Genomic DNA, 20,248 nt, shown 5'->3' with positions numbered 1-20,248 from the left:
TGAAGGGCTGATGAAGAGGATTGTAATAAACACCGAACTAGAATGATTCTGTTTCTATGGTAATAACTCTGGGCGGGATGTAGGGAGAGACACAGCAAGACACAGCACACAGTTGGCTAATTCAACTTTAATTCGTGGTAGGTGCTCACAGAGACAGGTGTGATTGATGAATAAGTAAAGGGCTGATAAAGAGGACTGTAAGAACTTTGAGATGGTGGTGGGTTGGACCGCAACAGAGCAAACAGTTGTCTAATTCAATCTGCCAGGCATTTTTCCCTCCTAGGCCTTAACCACATGATGGAGAGAAGTCTCACAAAGCCATGATCGGAGCCACAGTGGAGAGTAATGTTGGTGAGAGGGAGGAGGGAGACAGATACTGTGTGTAGGCGAGGGGAAGTAGGTAGTGGAGGTAGATGGAAGGGGGGTTCTGGGGCTGTGAGTGAGAGATAGATAGATAGATAGATAGATAGATAGATAGATAGATAGATAGATAGATAGATAGATAGATAGATAGATAGATAGATAGATAGATAGATAGATAGATAGATAGATAGATAGATAGATAGATAGATAGATAGATAGATGACAGTGTGTTTGATCTGGTACCCAGCAAGGTGCCTGTTAACGCTCTTCCCCGCTGTGAGGACACAGGCGCTGGTCGGCCAACCCTGTGGGGAGTGCAGAAAATCGTTTTAGATGTTTAATCTCTTTGTACGCTTGGTTTAAGGCGTGCTGTTGTTGAACCTTCGTTGTCAAAGACGATATGTTTCATAAGAGAATATGTGGTGTGACTTAAATCTTACATCCAACCAATGGTCAGTATTCTGCCATCTACCTCACCTCTTTTGGGTTAGATCATCGGTTGCCAATTGCGTCATTTAGAATCTATTTACCTATGTTTTACCTATGCATTTACCTAATTTACATATTTACTTTCATCTAATTTGTGAAGCTAATGCACGTATTTACAGTGCAATTCCATACAGCTGCATTGTAAACTATAGGAACATTTAAAATGGGTCAAGAAGGGATCAAATTGTACTTCATCCAAATCTTTCTGATTTTTATTCCTTCCTGACAAGTTATTCAATGGCACAAAGTCTGCCTCATGTGAAAGCCAATTGAGTGTTGAATACTGAGTGTGGGGGATCATTTAGTCAGCAGCAGGCTTTCATTAGCATGCATTGCTCTGGGACTTGGATGACTAGTCAAGCTGCTTTCTGGGTAAGACAACACATCTGCTACACCTGGCATCCTCTTACCAAGTCTTCTGTCAGTGTGCCACCTACACACACACACACACACACACACACACACACACACACACACACACACACACACACACACACACACACAGACGCACATGGACACACACACACACGCAACCTTGGCACACCTCTACATTCAAGGTGAACAAACTGTGGTTGGACTCGTCTATTCAGACAAGACCATGGCAAAGAAGCCCTTTATGTGAGTGAAACCATTTGCACGTGGCCCGTTGAGAGTAATGATGACGAGACAAGGCTCCTGGCTGTGTCTTTTGGTTCAACTCCAGGACTTTCAGTGGGATTGGATAAGGCTCTTGGCTATTGGAGAAGAACAATGGAGGAGGAACGAAGGCAATAGAATAGTGCAATGTTCAGAGAAACGCAACTGCAGACGTCTTAACAGTCATCAGACAAGTCACAAATCCAACTTCGATGGTGACCTGCTAACCTAACAGTGGCTCAGCTCGTGGTTCAGTGGACCAGACCAAGTCCAGACTAAGACCATCAAAGTACGACCAGAGCGAAAGAGACAGAGCAGCATAGATTAGCATACACACACACTACCCATATTTTTTAGATGCGGCGCGAGCCTGAGTCACCAGAACTGACGTTAGTTCCCGAAGCCGCAGAGGGTTGTGTGTGTGAGCAACATGTGACCATGCCAATGTAATTCCTTAGCACGTGGGTGTCTGGAGGCCACAGTTTCCCAGGCCTGTGCCCAGCCTCTCCCGACCTACCTGTCAGATAATATACATATACAGGACTGTGTGGGACGGCTAATTCGAAAGGATAGCTCCCTTCAACTCAAAGCAGGGTAATATCTAAATCTGCATTTTATTTGGGAACACACAATTTCACAATGACATATTTTCTAGAAAATATGAGCCAGATACTGATTCATCTAGACAGGAGGTTTTGATTGAAAGGTCGGGTGAGATGGTTCAACATACCCACTGGGCACAGAAGTCAATTCAACGTGTATTCCATGTTGGTTTCACGGCATTTGAAATGACGTAGGAACAACGTCGATTCAACCATTGTGGCGGTATTGGAGAGTGGTTTCACGGTTCTCTGCCCTTGTACATCGCGTTCTTATTGTTGTGGCTTTTTCTGGACAGCAGGGAGGTTTGGGAGTCAGGAATCAGGGATACAGAGAACACATTGCAGCAGTTATTTATGTATATATTTGATTTTATTTGTTAGGATTAGTCTTGCTTTTAGTGGATTTTCACAGAGAATTACAGAACTGGAGCCAGCACACACACACACACACACATCTTTTTTAAAATATATATACGAAACTCCCTTGATGAATTTTTATGTGCATGCCAATTGTGATCACTTTCCTCCATAAGTACAACAATCTGACTGGTATGATTAATACATTACAGTGTGAAGGACAACATATAATCAGTTCACTGAGAAAAAACATATATTAATACACTACAATGCCAATGGACTGCAAGAGTAACTCTATTCAAATGTCTCCTTTGACCGGCTATTATATTACTTCAATTCATTATCAGTAAACGGCCATCTATTGTATGGAAATCCACTATAATGTGGTGGTTCTGACTGCATAAAGGACTTCTGACAGCCTCGCCAATATGCCTCAAGCGTTTGTGGGTGAAGCACCTGTCAGTTTAAAGGCAAACTGACAAAGCCGTGCTGAAATACATCAGACTGTATGGTCATGGTAGAGTATAGAGGGGAAGGATACTGGAGACTGGAGGTTTTATTATCTGAGGTGATGTCAAACTGTGCATGAGCAGCAAACAAAGGAGAATTTCTGAGTCTTCTGAGAGCAGCCGGAGGATTGTATTCTTCCTTACAATCAGGTTAGGAGGACAGTGTTCAAGCATACCCACAATGGGGGAGGCCTACTGCAGAAAGAAACATTGTTCTTGCACCTTTCATGAGGTAATCATAGCAGGTTTAGTCAGACAATTCTGACTGACAATTGTAGCTATGTGCGACCTGTACAGCCTTGCAAGACTCAACTGACTGTAAACACATTTTTGCATAACAACAGCTACAAATGCAAAGAGGAAGTATTTTCCAGTAAACTGCCGAAACAAAATCAAAAACAGGATACTTCCTCCTTCCTAAGCGTTTCCCATCACTCAGCACTCAACTGGCTTCCACGTTATTAATCAGGATATTCATTCCTTCAGTGTAAAAGGGAGGCGGGACGTGCAGACAGACCGACACAGACATGACAGTCTGGATGGGTTACATGTTTAGGTCTGGAGTGATGCCAATGTCTCGTTAATCCAGAAGCCTTTTGATGACAAGCCCTGCCATAACAATGATCCTCCCCACCTCATCTCCTCAAACAGCCTGGACACATCGATTACGTGTCCAAATTATAAGTGTTTCTATACTATGTCATTGTTTCCTGTTGTTTCTACCCATAAACCTCTTTAATTCTATGAAACTTCCCTCATCTTTTAAAAGCTGGTTTTCATACCCGAAAGGTGAAGCCATATCGGGAATGGTGCAAAAGGGTTTTAAAGAACAGTTATGTCGATATGATATAAGTGCATGAGCTGTGAATGGTGAACTTCCCGAGCAGGAAATAGAGACAGGTATTCTGTCACTCAACTGGCGGGAAGGAGCATCAGAGAGTTGATAGAAGTGGAATGTAACACATCTTGTCTCATTTTGTCTCATCTTCAGAGGTTTCCTATACACAGCTGCACTACTAGGACCAGAGTGGTGGAGAGAGCAGTGTCCACACAGACACATTCATACACACAAACAAAGGTGAGTAAAGAGTTAATCACAGCCCTTTCTGTGTCCTCACCTGTTTTTACTTGTTCGTCTTTAGGCAAAATAAAAACTCATTTGTATACAAAATATATTTGCATGTATATTTGTATATGTATATATTCTTATCCCATTCATTTACTTTGATTTGTGTGTATTGGGTAGTTGTTGTGGAATTACAAGTTAGATATTGCTACACTGTTGGAACTAGAAGCGCAAGCATTTCGTTACACTCGCAATAACATCTGCTGTGTATGTGACCAATACAATTTGAACCACTCTAATTCTAAATGAATGTACAGTTAGTACTACTCTGCCTTCAGAAATTATTCACACCCCTTCATTTTCTATCCAACTGTTGTGTTACAGACAGCATTGGAAATGGATGTCAAAGTGAAATAACGTTTTTAGAATGTTTTACAAATTAATTCAAAATGAAAAGCTGAAATGTCTTGAGTTAATAACTATTCAACCCCTTTGTTGTGGCAAGCTTAACTAAGTTCAGAAGTAACAATGTGCTTTACAAGTCGTATAATAAGTTACATGGACTCACTTTGTGTGCAACAATAGTGTTTAACATCATTTTTGAACAACTACCTCATCTCTGTATCCCACACATACAATTATCTGTAAGGTCCCTCAGTCATGCAGTGAATTTCTGTAACGTATAAGCAGGTAGTCAGGAAGCAGGTGCAGAAGGTGAGTTTAATAATAATAAACATGAAGAAAATACAAAACAGCAGCGTACTGAACGTCACTAAACCAATACTGCTTGATGACTGAGTATGAAGGGAGATTAATCAGGGTGGTGATGAAGTCCAGGTGTGCTTAACGATGGGGAACAGGTGTGCGCAATGATGGTTGCCAGGTGCGCGCAATGTGGGTTGCCAGGGCAGAGGAATTTGTCAACAACAACTAGAATAGTGGTAAAACAATCAGAAAGGAGACGATCCGTTACAAAGTTTATGGACAAGATGTGACCAAGGCCGCTGATGAGTACATACCGAACATGAGTTGACATAGAGGGCCACGTCCTGGGCCACCAGTATTTATTGGAGAGGGATTGGATGGTGCGGGAGATACCTGGGTGTCCAGCGGCGAGGGATTTGTGTGCCCTTTAGGGCAGGTGGCAGGAGTGGGTTCCCTCTCCAGAACCCCTCTCCAGAGCTGACGTGGAACCATAGGGTACAGGAAAGCAAGTCCTAAGAGGTGAGTCTCATCTTTGACCAGGAGATGACAGGGTTAGGAAGTTGGACCAGTGGTTAGTAGACTGGAAACGTTGAGCGCTGGAGAGAGGGAGCAGGAGTAGGAGTGACAATTTCAAACCTAGATTCAACCACAAAGACCAGGGAGGTTTTCCAAAGCCTTGTAAAGAAGGGAACCTATTGGTACATGGGTGAAAATAAAAAAAGCAGACATTGTATATCTCTTTGAGCATGGTGTTAATAAACCCAATCACTATGAAGATACAGGCATTCTTCCTAACTAACTCAGTTGCTGGAGAGGAAGGACACTGCTCAGGGATTTCACCATGAGGCCAGTAGTGACTTTAAAACAGTTACAGATTTTAATATCTGTGATAGAATAAAAAATTAGGATGGATCAACAACATTGTAGTTACTCCACAATATTATAAAACATGCATCCTGTTTGAAATAAGTCCCTAAAGAAAAACCACAAAAGAAATTGGCATATAAATTCACTTTATGTCCTTAATACAAAGTGTTATGTTTGGAGCAAATCCAACACAACACATCACTGACTACTGCTCTTCATATTTTCAAGCATGGTGGTGGCTGCATCATGTTATGGGTATGCGTGTCATCAGCAAGGACTAGGGAGTGTTTTAGGATCAACATAAATGGAATAGAGCTAAGCACAAGCAAAATCCTAGCGGAAAAGCTGGTTCAATATGCTTTCCAACAGACACTGGTAGACAAATGCACCGTTCAGCAGGACAATAACCTAAGACACAATGCCAAATATACACCGGAGTTGCTTTCCAAGATGACATTGAATGTTCTTGAGTGGCCTAGTTACAGTTTTGACTTACATCTGCTTGAAAATCTATGGCAAGACATAACAATGGCTATAGAGCAATGATCAACAACCAACTTGACAGAGCTTGAAGAATTATAAAAATAATAATGTTCCAATATTGTACAATCCAGGTGTGCAAAGCTCTGAGAGACTAACCCAGAAAGACTCACAGCTGTAATCGCTGCCAAAGGTGATTCTAACATGTATTGACTCAGGGGTATGAATAGTTATGTACATTAGATAATTCTCTATTTAATTTTCTATAAATGTGCTAACATTTCTAAAAACATGTTTTCACTTTGTCATTACTGAGTATCGTGTGTAGATGGGTGAGAAAATAATTATATTGAATCAATTTTGAAGTCAGGCTCTAACACAACAAAATGTGGGATAAGTCAAGGGGTATGAATACTTTCTGAAGGGCACTGTACGTTTGGTAAGCAAAGCTATCAAAGCTCACTCATTCCAATAACTGTTCATTATGTGTTCCAGATATGGTATCGCCCAGCAGTCTCCTGTCTGAAGAGCAGTTCCAGTGCGCTATCTGTCTGGATGTGTTTACTGACCCAGTCTCCATCCCATGTGGACACAACTTCTGCAAGGCCTGTATCAAAGGATACTGGGATAGCACAGATCTGTGCCAGTGTCCCCTGTGTAACAAGATATTCCACAGAAGACCTGAACCAGATGTCAACAGAACACTCAAAGGAGTTGCTGAGCATTTCAAGGGATTGAGAGTGAGAGACAGAGAGGATTCCGCTGCAGAGCCCGGAGAAGTGGTCTGTGATGTCTGCACTGGCAGGAAGCGCAAGGCTCGGAAGTCCTGCCTTATTTGTCTGACCTCGTACTGTGACACTCATCTGGAGCATCATCAGATAGCCCCAGCCCTGAAGAGACACCAACTGATCGACCCTGTAAAGAACCTTGAATACAAGGTATGTAAGAAACACAACAAACTCCTCAAGCTGTTCTGTCGGACTGACCAGACATGTGTGTGTCAGTTCTGCTCAGAGACTGACCACAAGGCTCACAACAGCATACCTCTGGAAGAAGAATGTGACCAAAGGAAGGCTCAGCTTGGGAAGACAGAGGCAAAAGTGAAGCAGATGATTCAGGAGCATCTGCAGAAGGTCAAGGAGATCAAACACTCAGTAGATCTCAGCAAGAGACACACTGAGATGGATATATTTGGCAAAGTGCAGGTTTTCACCGCTCTAGTTCACTCCATTGAGAGATTTCAGGCTGAGCTCATTGGTGTGATTGATCAGCAGCAAGAAGCTGTGGACAGGTGGGGTGAAGGTCGTATTAAAGAACTGGAGCAAGAAATCACTGAGCTGAAGAGGATAAGCTCTGAGCTGGGGCAGCTCTCACACACTGAGGACCATCTCCAACTCCTCCAGAGCTCCCCGTCCTGGTGTCTCTCAGTAAAGACCAAGAACTGGTCTGAGATCAGTGTTCAAAGCCACCTGCGCATGGGGTACATGAAAAGAGCTGTATCTCAGCTGGAGGACAAACTGATGAGTAAGGTAAAGAAATTTCATAATGAGATGGAGAATGAGCTGAGGACGTTGTGTGAAGCTAAGACAAAGAAGATTCAGCAGTATGCAATGGATGTGACTCTGGACCCTGATACAGCACATCCGGAACTAATCCTGTCCGTGGATGGGAAACAAGTGAGGTGTGGGGATCAATCACAGAATTTCTTGAGGAACCCAAAGAGATTTACTTATACATACAGTGTCCTGGGGAAGGAAGGATTCTCCTCAGGGAAATCTTACTTTGAGGTACAGGTGAAGGGGAAGACTGAATGGGATTTAGGAGTGGCCACTGAGTCGATCAATAGGCAGGGGTGGTTACCACTGAGCCCTGAGGATGGACTCTGGACTTTTGGCCTGGATACAGATAATGACTACGTGCCTAATGACCCCGAAGTACACTACTACCTGAAAAAGAAGCCCCAGAAGGTGGGGGTGTTTGTGGATTATGAGGAGGGCCGGGTCTCCATTTATGATGTGGATGCCACAGCCAGATCTCACATCTGCTCTTTCACTGGCTACAAATTCACTGAGAAACTCTATCCATACTTCCACTGTGGGTATCCTGATGGTAAAAGAAACGTAGCTCCACTGGTCATCTCTCCTGTCAGTCACATGACTGGCCCAGTGCTCGGGGTGTGAGTCGATATAAACAAATAGTTGCTTGTTTTTTTTTTAGGATGAGGATACAGTGACTTAGTAATTCTGGCCTTCATTCCTGTATATTGTGTGTACTCTGATGTAGCTAATCTCAAGATATAAATGTATCAATGCAACTGTTTCTCTCATTTTTCTTGTGAAAATAAAGAAAAAGTAATGTTCTTCCCTAAACTGTGTGTGTTGATCTGTCTCTGTATGTTGGATTGATGGCTGAAGGAAAATGCCAAAGGAGAGTGGGGAACATCATTCCTGGCATTGCTAATTGAACTGATCCGATCTGGTCTGACGGGAACAGCAAGCAGGTGTGCATTCCCCGCAAGGCGGGTGGCCCCGGGCTCTGGGGGCCCCAAACCCCTTCTCCCCATATAGCATATGAACATGTCATAAGCCATGGCCAAAATGTTTAGAATTACAGGTAATTAGGTGTAAAACTGCAACATTTTCTCTCAGCCTCATGGCAAAATGTGTAGAATAGCAGTGAATTATCTTTAAAAATGCTTAATTCTCTGAGCCTCATTGTAAAATCAAATCAAATTTTATTTGTCACATGCGCCGAATCCAACAGGTGTAGTAGACCTTACAGTGAAATGCTTACTTACGAGCCCCTAACCGACAGCGTAGTTTTAAAAAAAACGGGTAAGAATAAGAGATAAAAGTAACAAGTAATTAAAGAGGAGCAGTAAAAAACAACAATATATACAGGGGGGTGCCGGTACAGAGTAAATGTGCGGGGGCACCGGTTAGTTGTAGGTAGAGTTCATTAAAAGTGACTATGCATAGGTGACAACAGAGAGAGGCAGTGATGGTGAGAGGGGAGTGGGTGGCAATGTGAATAGTCTGGGTAGCCATTTGACTAGATGTTCAGGAGTCTTATGGCTTGGGGGTAGAAGCTGTTTAGAAGCCTCTTGGACCTAGATTTGGCGCTCCGGTACAGCTTGCCATGTGGTAGCAGAGAAAACAGTCTATGACTAGGGTGGCTAGTGTCTTTGACAATTTTCAGGGCCTTCCTCTGACACCGCCTGGTACAGCGGTCCTGGATGGCAGGAAGCTTGGCCCCAGTTATGTACTGGGCCATTTGCATTACCCTTTGTAGTGCCTTGCGGTCGGAGGCTGAGCAGTTGCCATACCAGGCAGTGATGCAACCAGTCTCGATGGTGCAGCTGTAGAACCTTTTGAGGATCTGAGGACCCATGCCAAATCTTTTCAGTTGGGGGAATAGGTTTTGTCGTGCCCGCTTCACGACTGTGATGGTGTACTTGGACTATGTTAGTTTGTTGGTGATGTGGACACCAAGGAACTTGAAGCTCTCAACCTGCTCCACTGCAGCTCTGTCGATGAGAATGGGGGCGTGCTCGGTCCTCTTTTTCCTGTAGTCCACACAATCATCTCCTTAGTCTTGATCACGTTGATGGAGAGGTTGTTGTCCTGGCACCACCCGGCCAGGTCTCTGACATCCTCTCTATAGGCTGTCTCATTGTTATTGGTGATCAGGCCTACCACTACTGTGTCATCGGCAAATTTAATGAAGGCGTTGGAGTCGTGCCTGGCCATGCAGTCATGAGTGAACAGGGAGTACAAGAGGGGGCTTGGCAAGCACCCCTGAGGGGCCCCTGTGTTGAGGATCAGCGTGGCAGATGTGTTGTTATCTACCCTTACCACCTGGGTGTGGCCCGTCAGGAAGTCCAGGATCCAGTTGCAGACGGAGGTGTTAATTCCCAGGTTCCTTAGCTTATTGATGAGCTTTGAGGGCAGTATGGTGTTGAACGCTAAGCTGTATTCAACAGCTATTGACAAGTTGGTCAACAGTGACCGACTATTATATTACTTCAATTCATTATCAGTAAACGGCCATCTATTGTATGGAAATCCACTATAACGCAGTGGTTCTAACTGCATAAAGGACTTCTGACAGCCTCGCCAAAATGCCTCAAGCGTTTGTGGGTGAAGCACCTGTCATTTGAAAGGCAAACTGACAAAGCTGTGCTGAAATACATCAGACTGTATGGTCATGGTAGAGTATAGAGGGGAAGGATACTGGAGACTGGAGGTTTTATTATCTGAGGTGATGTCAAACTGTGCATGAGCAGCAAACAAAGGAGAATTTCTGAGTCTTCTGAGAGCAGCCGGAGGATTGTATTCTTCCTTACAATCAGGTTAGGAGGACAGTGTTCAAGCATACCCACAATGGGGGAGGCCTACTGCAGAAAGAAACATTGTTCTTGCACCTTTCATGAGGTAATCATAGCAGGTTTAGTCAGACAATTCTGACTGACAATTGTAGCTATGTGCGACCTGTACAGCCTTGCAAGACTCAACTGACTGTAAACACATTTTTGCATAACAACAGCTACAAATGCAAAGAGGAAGTATTTTCCAGTAAACTGCCGAAACAAAATCAAAAACAGGATACTTCCTCCTTCCTAAGCGTTTCCCATCACTCAGCACTCAACTGGCTTCCACGTTATTAATCAGGATATTCATTCCTTCAGTGTAAAAGGGAGGCGGGACGTGCAGACAGACCGACACAGACATGACAGTCTGGATGGGTTACATGTTTAGGTCTGGAGTGATGCCAATGTCTCGTTAATCCAGAAGCCTTTTGATGACAAGCCCTGCCATAACAATGATCCTCCCCCACCTCATCTCCTCAAACAGCCTGGACACATCGATTACGTGTCCAAATTATAAGTGTTTCTATACTATGTCATTGTTTCCTGTTGTTTCTACCCATAAACCTCTTTAATTCTATGAAACTTCCCTCATCTTTTAAAAGCTGGTTTTCATACCCGAAAGGTGAAGCCATATCGGGAATGGTGCAAAAGGGTTTTAAAGAACAGTTATGTCGATATGATATAAGTGCATGAGCTGTGAATGGTGAACTTCCCGAGCAGGAAATAGAGACAGGTATTCTGTCACTCAACTGGCGGGAAGGAGCATCAGAGAGTTGATAGAAGTGGAATGTAACACATCTTGTCTCATTTTGTCTCATCTTCAGAGGTTTCCTATACACAGCTGCACTACTAGGACCAGAGTGGTGGAGAGAGCAGTGTCCACACAGACACATTCATACACACAAACAAAGGTGAGTAAAGAGTTAATCACAGCCCTTTCTGTGTCCTCACCTGTTTTTACTTGTTCGTCTTTAGGCAAAATAAAAACTCATTTGTATACAAAATATATTTGCATGTATATTTGTATATGTATATATTCTTATCCCATTCATTTACTTTGATTTGTGTGTATTGGGTAGTTGTTGTGGAATTACAAGTTAGATATTGCTACACTGTTGGAACTAGAAGCGCAAGCATTTCGTTACACTCGCAATAACATCTGCTGTGTATGTGACCAATACAATTTGAACCACTCTAATTCTAAATGAATGTACAGTTAGTACTACTCTGCCTTCAGAAATTATTCACACCCCTTCATTTTCTATCCAACTGTTGTGTTACAGACAGCATTGGAAATGGATGTCAAAGTGAAATAACGTTTTAGAATGTTTTACAAATTAATTCAAAATGAAAAGCTGAAATGTCTTGAGTTAATAACTATTCAACCCCTTTGTTGTGGCAAGCTTAACTAAGTTCAGAAGTAACAATGTGCTTTACAAGTCGTATAATAAGTTACATGGACTCACTTTGTGTGCAACAATAGTGTTTAACATCATTTTTGAACAACTACCTCATCTCTGTATCCCACACATACAATTATCTGTAAGGTCCCTCAGTCATGCAGTGAATTTCTGTAACGTATAAGCAGGTAGTCAGGAAGCAGGTGCAGAAGGTGAGTTTAATAATAATAAACATGAAGAAAATACAAAACAGCAGCGTACTGAACGTCACTAAACCAATACTGCTTGATGACTGAGTATGAAGGGAGATTAATCAGGGTGGTGATGAAGTCCAGGTGTGCTTAACGATGGGGAACAGGTGTGCGCAATGATGGTTGCCAGGTGCGCGCAATGTGGGTTGCCAGGGCAGAGGAATTTGTCAACAACAACTAGAATAGTGGTAAAACAATCAGAAAGGAGACGATCCGTTACAAAGTTTATGGACAAGATGTGACCAAGGCCGCTGATGAGTACATACCGAACATGAGTTGACATAGAGGGCCACGTCCTGGGCCACCAGTATTTATTGGAGAGGGATTGGATGGTGCGGGAGATACCTGGGTGTCCAGCGGCGAGGGATTTGTGTGCCCTTTAGGGCAGGTGGCAGGAGTGGGTTCCCTCTCCAGAACCCCTCTCCAGAGCTGACGTGGAACCATAGGGTACAGGAAAGCAAGTCCTCCGCATCCTGGTCCCTAAGAGGTGATTCTCATCTTTGACCAGGAGATGACAGGGTTAGGAAGTTGGACCAGTGGTTAGTAGACCGGAAACGTTGAGCGCTGGAGAGAGGGAGCAGGAGTAGGAGTGACAATTTCAAACCTAGATTCAACCACAAAGACCAGGGAGGTTTTCCAAAGCCTTGTAAAAAAGGGAACCCATGGTACATGGGTGAAAATAAAAAAGCAGACATTGTATATCTCTTTGAGCATGGTGTTAATAAACCCAATCACGATGAAGATACAGGCATTCTTCCTAACTAACTCAGTTGCTGGAGAGGAAGGACACTACTCAGGGATTTCACCATGAGGCCAGTAGTGACTTTAAAACATTTACAGATTTTAATATCTGTGATAGAATAAAAATTAGGATGGATCAACAACATTGTAGTTACTCCACAATATTATAAAACATGCATCCTGTTTGAAATAAGTCCCTAAAGAAAAACCACAAAAGAAATTGGCATATAAATTCACTTTATGTCCTTAATACAAAGTGTTATGTTTGGAGCAAATCCAACACAACACATCACTGACTACTGCTCTTCATATTTTCAAGCATGGTGGTGGCTGCATCATGTTATGGGTATGCGTGTCATCAGCAAGGACTAGGGAGTGTTTTAGGATCAACATAAATGGAATAGAGCTAAGCACAAGCAAAATCCTAGCGGAAAAGCTGGTTCAATATGCTTTCCAACAGACACTGGTAGACAAATGCACCTTTCAGCAGGACAATAACCTAAGACACAATGCCAAATATACACCGGAGTTGCTTTCCAAGATGACATTGAATGTTCTTGAGTGGCCTAGTTACAGTTTTGACTTACATCTGCTTGAAAATCTATGGCAAGACATAACAATGGCTATAGAGCAATGATCAACAACCAACTTGACAGAGCTTTAAGAATTATAAAAATAATAATGTTCCAATATTGTACAATCCAGGTGGGCAAAGCTCTGAGAGACTAACCCAGAAAGACTCACAGCTGTAATCGCTGCCAAAGGTGATTCTAACATGTATTGACTCAGGGGTATGAATAGTTATGTACATTAGATAATTCTCTATTTAATTTTCTATAAATGTGCTAACATTTCTAAAAACATGTTTTCACTTTGTCATTACTGAGTATCGTGTGTAGGTGGGTGAGAAAATAATTATAATGAATCAATTTTGAAGTCAGGCTGTAACACAACAAAATGTGGGATAAGTCAAGGGGTATGAATACTTTCTGAAGGGCACTGTACGTTTGGTAAGCAAAGCTATCAAAGCTCACTCATTCCAATAACTGTTCATTATGTGTTCCAGATATGGTATCGCCCAGCAGTCTCCTGTCTGAAGAGCAGTTCCAGTGCGCTATCTGTCTGGATGTGTTTACTGACCCAGTCTCCATCCCATGTGGACACAACTTCTGCAAGGCCTGTATCAAAGGATACTGGGATAGCACAGATCTGTGCCAGTGTCCCCTGTGTAACAAGATATTCCACAGAAGACCTGAACCAGATGTCAACAGAACACTCAAAGGAGTTGCGGAGCATTTCAAGGGCTTGAGAGTGAGAGACAGAGAGGATTCCGCTGCAGAGCCCGGAGAAGTGGTCTGTGATGTCTGCACTGGCAGGAAGCGCAAGGCTCGGAAGTCCTGCCTTATTTGTCTGACCTCGTACTGTGACACTCATCTGGAGCATCATCAGATAGCCCCAGCCCTGAAGAGACACCAACTGATCGACCCTGTAAAGAACCTTGAATACAAGGTATGTAAGAAACACAACAAACTCCTCAAGCTGTTCTGTCGGACTGACCAGACATGTGTGTGTCAGTTCTGCTCAGAGACTGACCACAAAGCTCACAACAGCATACCTCTGGAAGAAGAATGTGACCAAAGGAAGGCTCAGCTTGGGAAGACAGAGGCAAAAGTGAAGCAGATGATTCAGGAGCATCTGCAGAAGGTCAAGGAGATCAAACACTCAGTAGATCTCAGCAAGAGACACACTGAAATGGATATATTTGGCAAAGTGCAGGTTTTCACCGCTCTAGTTCACTCCATTGAGAGATTTCAGGCTGAGCTCATTGGTGTGATTGATCAGCAGCAAGAAGCTGTGGACAGGTGGGGTGAAGGTCGTATTAAAGAACTGGAGCAAGAAATCACTGAGCTGAAGAGGATAAGCTCTGAGCTGGGGCAGCTCTCACACACTGAGGACCATCTCCAACTCCTCCAGAGCTCCCCGTCCTGGTGTCTCTCAGTAAAGACCAAGAACTGGTCTGAGATCAGTGTTCAAAGCCACCTGCGCATGGGGTACATGAAAAGAGCTGTATCTCAGCTGGAGGACAAACTGATGAGTAAGGTAAAGAGATTTCATAATGAGATGGAGAATGAGCTGAGGACGTTGTGTGAAGCTAAGACAAAGAAGATTCAGCAGTATGCAATGGATGTGACTCTGGACCCTGATACAGCACATCCGGAACTAATCCTGTCCGTGGATGGGAAACAAGTGAGGTGTGGGGATCAATCACAGAATTTCTTGAGGAACCCAAAGAGATTTACTTATACATACAGTGTCCTGGGGAAGGAAGGGTTCTCCTCAGGGAAATCTTACTTTGAGGTACAGGTGAAGGGGAAGACTGAATGGGATTTAGGAGTGGCCACTGAGTCGATCAATAGGCAGGGGTGGTTACCACTGAGCCCTGAGGATGGACTCTGGACTTTTGGCCTGGATACAGATAATGACTACGTGCCTAATGACCCCAAAATACACTACTACCTGAAAAAGAAGCCCCAGAAGGTGGGGGTGTTTGTGGATTATGAGGAGGGTCGGGTCTCCATTTATGATGTGGATGCCACAGCCAGATCTCACATCTGCTCTTTCACTGGCTACAAATTCACTGAGAAACTCTATCCATACTTCCACTGTGGGTATCCTGATGGTAAAAGAAACGTAGCTCCACTGGTCATCTCTCCTGTCAGTCACATGACTGGCCCAGTGCTCGGGGTGTGAGTCGATATAAACAAATAGTTGCTTGTTTTTTTTTTAGGATGAGGATGCAGTGACTTAGTAATTCTGGCCTTCATTCCTGTATATTGTGTGTACTCTGATGTAGCTAATCTCAAGATATAAATGTATCAATGCAACTGTTTCTCTCATTTTTCTTGTGAAAATAAAGAAAAAGTAATGTTCTTCCCTAAACTGTGTGTGTTGATCTGTCTCTGTATGTTGGATTGATGGCTGAAGGAAAATACCAAAGGAGAGTGGGGAACATCATTCCTGGCATTGCTAATTGAACTGATCCGATCTGGTCTGACGGGAACAGCAAGCAGGTGTGCATTCCCCCGCAAGGCGGGTGGCCCCCGGGCTCTGGGGGCCCCAAACCCCTTCTCCCCATATAGCATATGAACATGTCATAAGCCATGGCCAAAATGTTTAGAATTACAGGTAATTAGGTGTAAAACTGCAACATTTTCTCTCAGCCTCATGGCAAAATGTGTAGAATAGCAGTGAATTATCTTTAAAAATGCTTAATTCTCTGAGCCTCATTGTAAAATAAAATCAAATTTTATTTGTCACATGCGCCGAATCCAACAGGTGTAGTAGACCTTACAGTGAAATGCTTACTTACGAGCCCCTAACCGACAGCGTAGTTTTAAAAAAAACGGGTAAGAATAAGAGATAAAAGTAACAAGTAATTAAAGAGGAGCAGTAAAAAACAACAATATATACAGGGGGGTGCCGGTACAGAGTAAATGTGCGGGGGCACCGGTTAGTTGTAGGTAGAGTTCATTAAAAGTGACTATGCATAGGTGACAACAGAGAGTGGCAGTGATGGTGAGAGGGGAGTGGGTGGCAATGTGAATAGTCTGGGTAGCCATTTGACTAGATGTTCAGGAGTCTTATGGCTTGGGGGTAGAAGCTGTTTAGAAGCCTCTTGGACCTAGATTTGGCGCTCCGGTACAGCTTGCCATGTGGTAGCAGAGAAAACAGTCTATGACTAGGGTGGCTAGTGTCTTTGACAATTTTCAGGGCCTTCCTCTGACACCGCCTGGTACAGCGGTCCTGGATGGCAGGAAGCTTGGCCCCAGTTATGTACTGGGCCATTTGCATTACCCTTTGTAGTGCCTTGCGGTCGGAGGCTGAGCAGTTGCCATACCAGGCAGTGATGCAACCAGTCTCGATGGTGCAGCTGTAGAACCTTTTGAGGATCTGAGGACCCATGCCAAATCTTTTCAGTTGGGGGAATAGGTTTTGTCGTGCCCGCTTCACGACTGTCATGGTGTGCTTGGACTATGTTAGTTTGTTGGTGATGTGGACACCAAGGAACTTGAAGCTCTCAACCTGCTCCACTGCAGCTCTGTCGATGAGAATGGGGGCGTGCTCGGTCCTCTTTTTCCTGTAGTCCACACAATCATCTCCTTAGTCTTGATCACGTTGAGGGAGAGGTTGTTGTCCTGGCACCACCCGGCCAGGTCTCTGACATCCTCTCTATAGGCTGTCTCATTGTTATTGGTGATCAGGCCTACCACTACTGTGTCATCGGCAAATTTAATGAAGGCGTTGGAGTCGTGCCTGGCCATGCAGTCATGAGTGAACAGGGAGTACAGGAGGGGGCTTGGCAAGCACCCCTGAGGGGCCCCTGTGTTGAGGATCAGCATGGCAGATGTGTTGTTATCTACCCTTACCACCTGGGTGTGGCCCGTCAGGAAGTCCAGGATCCAGTTGCAGAAGGAGGTGTTTAGTCCCAGGTTCCTTAGCTTATTGATGAGCTTTGAGGGCACTATGGTGTTGAACGCTAAGCTGTAGTCAATGAATAGCATTCTCACATAGGTGTTCCTTTTATCCAGGTGGGAAAGGGCAGTATGGAGTGCAATAGCGACTGCATCATCTGTGGATCTGTTGGGGCGGTATGCAAAATGTAGTGGGTCCAGGGTTTCTAGGATGATGGTGTTGATCTGAGCCATGACCAGCCTTTTAAAGCACTTCATGGCTGCAGACGTGAGTGCTACGGGTCGGTAGACATTTAAGCAGGTTACCTTAGTGTTCTTGGGTACAGGCACTATGGTGGTCTGCTTAAAGCACGTTGGTATTACAGACTCAGAAAGGGAGAGGTTGAAAATGTCAGTGAAGACACTTGCTAGTTAGTCAGCGCATGCTCGCAGTACATGTCCTGGTAATCCGTCTGGCCCTGTGGCCTTGTGAATGTTGACCTGTCTGAAGGTCTTACTCACATCGGCTGCGGAGAGCGTGATCACACAGTCTTCCGGTACAGCTGGTGCTCTTATGCATGTTTCAGTGGTATTTGCCTCGAAGCGAGAATATAAGTAGTTTAGTTCGTCCGGTAGGCTCGTGTCGCTGGGCAGCTCTCGACTGTGCTTCCCTTTGTAGTCTGTAATGGTTTGCAGGCCCTGCCACATCCAACAAGCATCAGAGCCGGTGTAGTGCGACTCGATCTTCGTCCTGTATTGATGCTTTGCCTGTTTGATGATTCGTCGGAGGGCATAGCGGGATTACTTATAAGCTTTTTGGGTTAGAGTCCCACTCCTTGAAAGCGGCAGCTCTATCCTTTAGCTCAGTGCGGATGCTGCCTGTAATCCATGGTTTCTGGTTGGGGTATGTATGAACGGTCACTGTTGGGATGACGTCATTGGTGAACTTATTGATGAAGCCAATGACAGATGTGATGTACTCCTCGATGCCATTGGAGAAATCCCGGAAAATATTCCAGTCTGTGCTCGCAAAAAAGTCCTGTACCTTAGCATCTGCTTCATCTGACCACTTTTCTATTGATCTAGTCACTGGTGCTTCCTGCTTTAATTTTAGCTTGTAAGCATGAATCAGGAGGATAGATTTATGGTTAGATTTGCCAAATGCAGGGCGAGGGAGAGCTTTGTATGCACCTCTGTGTGTGGAGTAAAGGTGGTCCAGAGTTATGTTCCCTATGGTTGGACATTTAGCATTTTGATTGAAATTAGCTAAAACTGATTTAAGTTTCCCTGCATTAAACCTCTTGGCACACCGATCCCTTTTGCGGGATCATTTTCGTCAACATCCAGTGAATTGCAGAGCACCAAATTCAAATTAAATTTAAAAAATATTTAATTTTCATAAAATCACAAGTGCAATACACCAAATCACATCTTAACTTGTCGTTAATCCACCCGGCGTGTCAGATATCAAAAAGGATTTACGGTGAAAGCAAACCATGTGATTATGTGAGGACAGCTCTCTCAGCAGACAAAACATTACAAACAGCTAGCAGCAAAGTAGATTGGTCACGAAAGTCAGAAAAGCAATAAAATTAATTCTTTAGCTTTGATGATCTTCGTGTTTTTGCACGCACGAGACTCCCAGTTACACAATAAATGTTTGTTTTGTTCATTAAAAGATTATTTTTATTTCCAAAAACCCCCATTTGGTTGGCGCGTTTTGTTTAGTAATCCCCAGGCTCGTGCAGGTCACGACGGGCAGGCAAACATTCCAGACAGTATCCGTAAAGTTCGTAGAAACATGTCAAACGTTTATTATAATCAATCCTCAGGTTGTTTTTACAATCAATAATCTATCATATTTCAACCGGATGGTAGCCTTTTCAATAGGAGAGAGAGAGAAAAGGTCTTGCTCCAGGCGCTCGCACAAGTCTGGGGACACCTAGCTATCCACTGACGCGATGTGATCATTCTCGCTCATTTTTCAGAATAAAAGCCTGAAACTATGTCTAAAGACTGTTCACACCATGTGGAAGCCATAGGGAAAGGAATCTGGTTGATATTCCTTTAAATGGAGGATAGGCTTGCGATGGAAAGAGAGGTTTCAGAATAACAGCACTTCCTGATTGGATTTTCCTCAGGTTTTCGACTGCAATATCAGTTTTGTTATACTCAGACAATTTTGACAGTTTTGGAAACTTTACAGTGTTTTCTATCCTAATCTGCCAATTATATGCATATTCTAGCTTCTGGGCCTGAGAAATAGGCAGTTTACATTGGGCACGTTTTTCATCCAAACATCAAAATACTGCCCCCTAGTCTCAAGAGGTTTAAAAGTCCCCGGCTACAAGGAGCACCGCCTTTGGGTGAGCGTTTATTTGTTTGTTTATGGCAGGAATACAGCTCATTCAATGCTATATTGGTGCCAGCCTCTGACTATGGTGGTATGTAAACAGCTACAAAGAATATAGGTGAAAACTCTCTCGGTAGGTAATGTGGTCTGTAGCTTATCATGAGAAACTCTACCACACAAGATGAGCAATGACTCGAGACTTCCTTAGATATCATGCACCAGCTGTTGTTTACAAAAATGAACCATAAGATGTTACAGTTTTTAATATCCCGTTGGTAGTTTAATCTGCCCAATAACTCGGCCATTTTATTGTTTAAAGATTGCATGTTTGCGAGCATAATTGAGGGGAGTGGGGGTTTATTAGATCGCCTCCTACTCCAGTGGGCCCTCCCTCCGGCCTCTCTTTCTTCGCCTCCTCTTCACGCAGATCACTGGGGTCGGGGCCTGTTCCCGAGGGAGCCGTATATTCTCCGCCTCTGGCTCGTGAAAGAAGAAAAAGGATTCTGCTGGTCCGTGGTGAGTAATTGCAGTCCTGATGTCTAGAACTATTTTTGGTCATAAGAGACGCTAGAGGCAACATTATGTACAAAAATAGTAAAAAATAAAAAG

At 43.7% G+C, this 20,248-nt stretch overlaps 1 protein-coding gene across 5 annotated transcripts; it reads left to right on the top strand.

The window, feature by feature from the left end:
* Positions 1 to 3,873: 3,873 nt before the first annotated feature.
* Positions 3,874 to 15,763, top strand: LOC118389223 (E3 ubiquitin-protein ligase TRIM39-like). 5 transcript variants are annotated; one of them, XM_052527611.1, is made up of 3 exons: positions 3,874 to 4,034; positions 6,570 to 8,041; positions 15,374 to 15,763. In XM_052527611.1, the coding sequence occupies exons 2-3, from the start codon at positions 6,572 to 6,574 to the stop codon at positions 15,584 to 15,586; spliced, it is 1,683 nt and encodes a 560-aa protein (XP_052383571.1). In that variant the 5' UTR covers positions 3,874 to 4,034; positions 6,570 to 6,571; the 3' UTR covers positions 15,587 to 15,763. The 5 variants fall into 5 exon arrangements, with proteins under 5 accessions (XP_052383571.1, XP_052383570.1, XP_052383572.1 ...); XM_052527610.1 differs by lacking the exon at positions 6,570 to 8,041 and having other exon boundaries at positions 13,902 to 15,763; XM_052527612.1 differs by lacking the exons at positions 3,874 to 4,034; positions 6,570 to 8,041 and adding an exon at positions 4,884 to 5,246 and having other exon boundaries at positions 13,902 to 15,763.
* The last annotated feature ends 4,485 nt before the right edge of the window (positions 15,764 to 20,248 follow it).

The sequence above is a fragment of the Oncorhynchus keta genome, chromosome 10 (assembly GCF_023373465.1).
Source record: "Oncorhynchus keta strain PuntledgeMale-10-30-2019 chromosome 10, Oket_V2, whole genome shotgun sequence".
Classification (NCBI taxonomy): Eukaryota; Metazoa; Chordata; class Actinopteri; order Salmoniformes; family Salmonidae; genus Oncorhynchus; species Oncorhynchus keta.
This window is presented reverse-complemented; position numbering and strand designations above follow the sequence as displayed.